The sequence below is a fragment of the Drosophila hydei genome, unplaced genomic scaffold (genome assembly GCF_003285905.1).
Source record: "Drosophila hydei strain 15085-1641.00,03,60 unplaced genomic scaffold, DhydRS2 tig00000110-arrow-arrow-pilon, whole genome shotgun sequence".
Classification (NCBI taxonomy): Eukaryota; Metazoa; Arthropoda; class Insecta; order Diptera; family Drosophilidae; genus Drosophila; species Drosophila hydei.
In genome coordinates, this window is record NW_022045667.1 from 27,164 (window position 1) to 33,795 (window position 6,632).

The 6,632-nt window shown below is 43.3% G+C and overlaps 2 protein-coding genes across 2 annotated transcripts; one reads left to right on the forward strand and one right to left on the reverse strand.

The window, feature by feature from the left end:
* Positions 1 to 3,813: 3,813 nt before the first annotated feature.
* Positions 3,814 to 5,800, reverse strand: LOC115482840 (ras-related GTP-binding protein C-like). Its single transcript, XM_030223079.1, has 5 exons — positions 5,618 to 5,800; positions 4,961 to 5,431; positions 4,682 to 4,900; positions 4,475 to 4,617; positions 3,814 to 4,418 (listed from the first exon to the last, which is right to left on the reverse strand). The coding sequence occupies exons 1-5, from the start codon at positions 5,618 to 5,620 to the stop codon at positions 4,091 to 4,093; spliced, it is 1,164 nt and encodes a 387-aa protein (XP_030078939.1). The 5' UTR covers positions 5,621 to 5,800; the 3' UTR covers positions 3,814 to 4,090.
* Positions 5,801 to 5,942: 142 nt separating this feature from the next.
* LOC111600637 (28S ribosomal protein S17, mitochondrial) lies at positions 5,943 to 6,625 on the forward strand. Its single transcript, XM_023316844.2, has 2 exons — positions 5,943 to 6,126; positions 6,187 to 6,625. Exons 1-2 carry the CDS (start codon positions 6,019 to 6,021, stop codon positions 6,544 to 6,546), a joined length of 468 nt encoding a protein of 155 aa, XP_023172612.1. The 5' UTR covers positions 5,943 to 6,018; the 3' UTR covers positions 6,547 to 6,625.
* Positions 6,626 to 6,632: the final 7 nt, after the last annotated feature.

Sequence of the window (6,632 nt, forward strand, 5' to 3'; positions counted from 1 at the left end):
AATAGTGGGCCCCAATGCAACGCTTGGGCAATCTCCTCTTCTAGTGGCGAAGGTAGTATGTACAGACTTTTGTGCATTAATGGTGATACACCACCGTTTTGCCCAGCGTCCGAAAGAGTCCAGATATTTTTGTAGTGAGTCTGAAGCTTCTTGCGCAGATACGTGACGTGATAAGATGGCGGTGTCATCTGCATAGGTCGCTATGAGTACTGCATCTGTACTTCCTATATTTGGCTCGGGAGTTGGCATATCTCCTGTGAATAAAGTATAAAGTGTTGGGCCTAGAACACTACCCTGTGGTACTCCAGCCATAATTGGTCTAGTCAAGGATACTGTTTGCCCCCTTGACACTTGGAAGGTTCTTCCAATAAGGTATGAGGATAGCAACGCGAAAAATGGGGCTGGAAGGGTGGTCCTCACTTTCTGCAGCAGTCCCAGGTGCCAAACTCGATCAAACGCCTGTTTGATGTCTAAAAAGACGGCAGAGCAGTACATCTTTTCTTCAAAGGCTCCAAGGATATGGTGCACAACTCTGTGAACCTGTTCCGGTGTTCCATGCTGTCTCCTGAAGCCAAACTGATGGTTTGGAATGGCCTCCTGGCGTCCCAGATGTGTCAGTACTCGTTCCAGAAATATTCTTTCGAATATTTTGGAGAGTACTGGCAACAGGCTAATTGGTCTGTACGACTCAATTTCTCCCACGGGTTTGCCAGGCTTAGGAATCATCACAATCACGGCGCGCTTCCAGCAGGCTGGAAAGTGCCGGATGCGGAGCATGGCGTTGTACACCATAGTTATGTAGTCTATGGTGGAGTCAGGCAGTGCTCTAAGGACTCTGCCGTTTATTAGATCATATCCAGGGGATTTTTTTGCCTTCACTCTTCTGATGTGTTCAAGAACCTCTTCTTTTGTACATCCAGTTATCTGGTCTTCAGCTGGGAGGGGCGAGAGAACGATGTCTTCTGTTGCTTCGATTTCTGAGGCCTCTGCGGTAATCACCGGCGTGAATTGGTCTTGAAGGTGGTTTGCAAAAGCCTCAGCTTGAGCTTCGTCTCCAATGTGCCAGGAACCAGAAATGCTCCGAATGGGATGACGTCGTATTGGCTGCCGTTTGAGCTTTCTTGTAAATTTCCATAATTGAAACTCTGCGTCAGTGGGCGATTCAGCTCGTACCAGCGCATCGCTGATACACCTCTTTTGAAGCAGGGCGAGAGCAGCTTTAAGATGCCTCGTGGCTTCGTTGTACATGGATTTGGCATCAGGCGTGCGTAATCTTAACCAGCGTCTCCTGGCCCATCTTTTGTGTATTAGTAGGTGTTGGGCCTCCAAGGTGAGGGGGATGTTGTACGGAGACTGTTGTCTTGTTTGGCAAGATGGTGGGGCGGCTTGGTGCGCAGCTTTGACTATTTCTTCCTGCAGTTTGTTTGCTGCGTAGTCCACGTCTTCAGGAGTGTTAAGTTCCATTTCTATGTGCAAAGAGTAATGGAGCTCGCGCCTAAAGACTCCTAAATCTGATCCTGCTGGCAGTAGTTGTTTCCTAATGGGCAAGGGCTGTGGCTGCGCGTGGATTGTGACTATTAGTGGCAGGTGGTCAGAGGATAGGTCCAAGGATTCTTCAATGGTCAATTGCCGGTCACAGATGCCTTTGTAGACAGCGAAGTCGATTGCCGAGGGCCTGTGTCCATTAATTGGGTAACGGGTGGGGGCTCCAGTCGCCAATATGCTGAATTGTAAGTTTTGAATCGCCTCAAATATGACTTCTCCGCGACGATTCGCACTATTGCTTCCCCAAAATGGGTGCCATCCATTCCAGTCGCCGCCGATGAGGGTCTTATTCAACCTTTGGCCTAGAACCTGTTCCATGTGATGATCACACAGACCAGTGTTTGGCGGAAGATAAATTGACGCAACTTCGATCGCTCCAATAGACGTAGGCAGGGTGATGGCTGAGACCTGCATTGTTGCGTTGCAAATTGGCAGTAAAGGTGTATGCGGTATTGTTGCTCGTATGAGGATTGAGGATCCACCAAAGCAGTTTGCTCCTTCACCATGAGCCTGATAGTGTTCGTATCCGAAAATTTGTGTAGTGGGGCACTCATGAGTTTCTGTTATTAACATTATATCTATGTTTTCTTGTGAGAGAAACGCAGCCAGTTCCTGAGTCTTGTTTCTCAGGCCATTGGCGTTCCAGATACCCACACGTAAAGCCATTATTTGTAGGCAAGCTTGGTTATGATGGCCATTAAACTGTTTAGCATGGTTGCTTGTTGGGATTGTACTTCTCGCATCGCTTTGAGCTCGGCATTAATTGCGTCAAACTGACGTTGTTGTTGCTGAAGCATTTCAGTGAACAAAGTGTCACTTGTGGTATTCTTATTTGACGGTCCACCTCTAGCGGCCTGTGCGTAAGAAACACCACTAATAGGCGTTGCAAAGCTCGTGGCTTGGGTAATGCTCCGGGGCCTTGTAATTTCGGAAGCAGTACTCGGACCCGTAGACGGTGTTTGTGTGGGACTCCTTTTTTGTGCTGGGGATTGCAATTTGCGCAACCGCTTGTATACTTGGCAGCCCTTATAGTTGGCTGGGTGCTGTAACTCACAGTGCACACAAGTTGGTGCCTGGTCCTTTTCGCGGGTGCAGTCTTTGGATGCGTGTTTCCCGGCGCAACGCACACATCTGGGAGCTTTGTGGCAGTAGCGTTGTGTGTGTCCAAATTCTTGACAGCGATGGCATTGTGTCAGGTCGTTGTATCTTCTTGGCAGTTCCACTGTGCAGCGTTGCCTGCAGACAACTCGAATGTCCAAAATTTCTTTGTTGTTGGGGGCCTGAGCCACGTCAACAAAAAATATATTTAGCGGTGTTTTGTCCATACGGCTCAGTGGGTTGTGCACATTTGTAATTGTGTGGCCTTTGGTTTCCAATTCCTTTTTAATTAGTGTTGTATCAGTGCTGGAGTGAAGCCCTTTGAACACGACTCTATATGGTTTGTCCTCCTTAAGCTGGTAGCAGTGGAACTCCAATTCCAGCTTAGTAAAGTGGTCTATAACTCTGCGATAGTCCTCACTGCATTGGGTTAATACACCTATGTTATTCTTCTTTGGCTTAATTACGTATGATTTAGCATCAATTACTTTATCTATTATCTGTTGAAGTAGGGCCACAGACTTGATGTTTGGACACCATATGGGGGGCGGACGAGGTTTCGGAGTAGTTTGCTGGTCGGTCAATACTGGGGCTTCTGGAGCTACAGGTGATTCGCTGTAGTCTTCATCTTCTTCTACGAGCAGTGAAAATCGATTTTCTGATATTAATGCTGCATTGCTGGTGCTTGGTTCGTCGAAGATGAGCCTTTTCTTGATGGTTTTTGGTGAATTTGGCTGTTTACGTTTCGTGTTTTTGTTGTTAGTGATGCCTTGCACGGAGGCGATATCTATTTTTGAGTTTATTGGCATGATGGAGGCTTGCCTATTTGCCATCACAACGTTAAGCTGGGCTTGCATTTCTGCATTTACCTTTACAGCTGTAGCGAGGTTATTGACATTAGATGTCATCGCGGATTGTGCTTTTGAGTGCAGGCGCACTCGCGCCAAGCGACGAAATTTCGTAAATTGCAATTAAAGCAATTGAGTTACGCGGAAGCAAGCGATAAGAAAACGCTGCGTGTGCGGTTTTTGTTGCTGTTGCGTTGAAGAATGCACCGCAAAGTTCTATTTTTAGAACTCTGCAGCAGTAGAGCTTAAGCGAAGGCTGTTCGAATTCACGTCTTTACAGGTCGAACGACTGATCGCGATTGAATATACATATTAGTTATAGTTTTTTTCTAAACGCTGGGCATTTCTGGCGTTTTAAAGAGCAGCAAAGCGGCTACACATATGAATTAACAATATAGAACAGAGCAAAGATATATAAAAGAGGAGAATAACATAAAAATTGGATAAAAAATAAGTGTTTAAGACAAATCAGTGTTGATATCAGTATTTTGTTATCTGTGTGTATGTGTGCGCTATCACGTATAATGAAAAAGGGGGAAAATATGCAAAAAGCCAAGCACACAGAACTTAAAGGTCACTGGAATTATGATTTGTGTAATTTATGGCGCTCTGGATACCGTAGCTGGATCATTATCATGATTCAAACGACCACCCATTGTAATACCGTGGTCATCGGCCAATTCATCATCGTCATGATCGGGATTTTGCAATTGTTTCTGTCGTTTTAGCCGCAGTTCAAATACCTCACTGATGGCATCGCGAAAGCATATAAAATTATAGTCAATGACGCCCTGCCGGTTAAAGTTCTCCTCGCGTAAAATGCAGACCAGAGCCAAAAACTTGTTGACCTCACGCATATAGAGTATCGTATTGTTATTCAGTTTAATGAGACTAGAACTGCCGCTGTCAAAGGCCGTTTCCTCGGAGCTGTGGAAGAGGTGATGAGGCGCATTATATTTTATACTTTAAACATTATACTCTACCTGTAGATACTAGACAGATCAATGACCATATCAATCATGTCACAGCATAGCTCGTAGGCTTGCATATCCACAGGGGAAGAATCAGTAGCAATATAAATTTTCGATACAACATCAAAGAGAAATGCCTTCTCTATGCCAGAATTCTGTAGGGCATCAACGATAATATTATTATCATTATTTCGATAAGCGCTTACAAATTTAACTTACTGGTATGAATATGTTCAATAGATTCTCTAGCGTGGGCAGCTGTGGTATTAGCTTTTGCACCACCTTCGAGAATGCCTCGAATATTGAATGATCGTAGATCGAGGTTAAGTGAAAACTTAGATGTATTTGATCCAGACCTGCTTCGCTGAGGTCATCTGATGAGCGTTGGTGTATATCACGTTGTGATTCCATTTTCGAGTCATCGCTGATGCCATCAACCTATGAGAAAATCAACACGTGCAGGAACAAAATATGCTGATAAGAGATTTTCTGATTTACCTTATGTATGAAAACTTCAAATTTGATATGAGGATTCACTTTGTACGCTTCGATAACCGTGTCCTTGAATTTTCTTAACGCTTCGATGTAATCATCCTTGGCATCAATCACAAACACGAGGGCCCCACAGCCACGAAATATCATGTCTGAATCGAATGGCGGCTTTATGAAATCAATTTGCCCCGGAAAATCCCATATTTGAAATTGTACAAAACTGGAATTATTGATATCGTCTTTAACAATTTTACTCGTTGATTCAAGGAAGACCGTTTCATTCGGTGACATCTTATGGAAGACGACTTTCTGTATGGAACTTTTGCCCGATCTCCGCAGACCCATCAACAAAATACGAGGTTTTGTCTCACTGTTGCTAGATGCATTGGGCTCCAGATCCAGACCATCTTGATCATAGGCGCCATAGCCAAAATCTTTTGGGAATGGATCCTCTGGATAGTCTTCATGTTCGTAGCTCTATGAAGGATATTAAAGATTAGATCAAAGTAGACATTTTTGATGGGCGATTTAAGCTGTTGGATTATAATGCTATAAAAATATTTTAGTTGATCTGCCATTTTTTGCCTTGTAAACGTTTAAGCATCATTTCTTTTCCAATTTACAGCTCGACTCTGATTTGCTATGGCTTCTTTGTTTATTTACCATGGTGACGTAAGCGTGCGTTGCTTGTGCACAGCTATTGTACTTATCATGCAGTTAGGTTTACGCGCGCTATATAATTACTATAAAATGGTGTATATAATGTATTAAATTTAAAATTATTTAAATTTCAGATCACACAACACAAAAACTGTTTCTTATCGGAGACAAGGTGTGTACACAACAGCTGCCACAAACAGCTGATTAACAGTTACATCAAGTGTGTGCACACCTGCTGCGCATTAAGTTAAAATACTAAAACAGTCACAATTGTGAGTTTTTTATTGGTATTTTATGTGAATTAAATTTACTTATCTAGAGCTGGTCACACTTACTTCATAATTTACTTGTTTTTTTGAGAAACGTGAATTTACGTTGTTTTTATTATTAAATATTTAAGCAAAATGTCAGCACGAGGATTAGTACTATTGGGCCAATGCATGCCCTGCATTAAACAAAATGCTTCCAAAATACGTATTCGTCGAATGGAGCTGGATAAAAATCTAAATATGGTTTGCAGACTTTTTGTTAAGCGGCATGTGGAAATTTTATTTAAATATTGCTAATTGCAGTACTTTAAAAAGGATACATTCTTCTTTGCCCACGATCCACAAAAGGTGTGCAAGACAGGCGATATTGTATTAATAAGAGAGCTGCCCGAACGCCTGACACGATTAATAACCCACAAGGTGGAAAAAGTGGTTTATCCCCTGGGTGACATAACCGATCCAATTAGCGGTAAAAAAGTCGTTGTCGGAAAATACCGTGAGGACATCGAAATGGCAAATCAGCTGTTTGGCAAATCAGAAAAGGCATTCGATTACGATAAGGCACCGGCGCGTGGTCGCCTGGAAGGCACCAAGGACTTTACCCATGGCGAAACCTACATCAAATACCACGAGGATGGCAAAGATCAGCCCTTCGCCGTGTAGCCCCATAGTACCAACTTGCTCTAAGTAGGCCCTTAAGTAGTTAAAGAAAGCAGTCGAAATTACATTTTACTAAATATTTTTATTTA

Coding starts and splice junctions, on each gene's coding strand:
- LOC115482840 (XM_030223079.1), bottom strand. Junction 4,901..4,960: donor TTGAAGTTTTCATACATAAG/GTAAATCAGAAA, acceptor ATTTTCTCATAG/GTTGATGGCATCAGCGATGA. Junction 4,618..4,681: donor TATTGAACATATTCATACCA/GTAAGTTAAATT, acceptor GATGCCCTACAG/AATTCTGGCATAGAGAAGGC.
- LOC111600637 (XM_023316844.2), top strand. CDS start 6,019: ATGTCAGCACGAGGATTAGTACTATTGGGCCAATGCATGCCCTGCATT. Junction 6,127..6,186: donor TGGATAAAAATCTAAATATG/GTTTGCAGACTT, acceptor TGCTAATTGCAG/TACTTTAAAAAGGATACATT.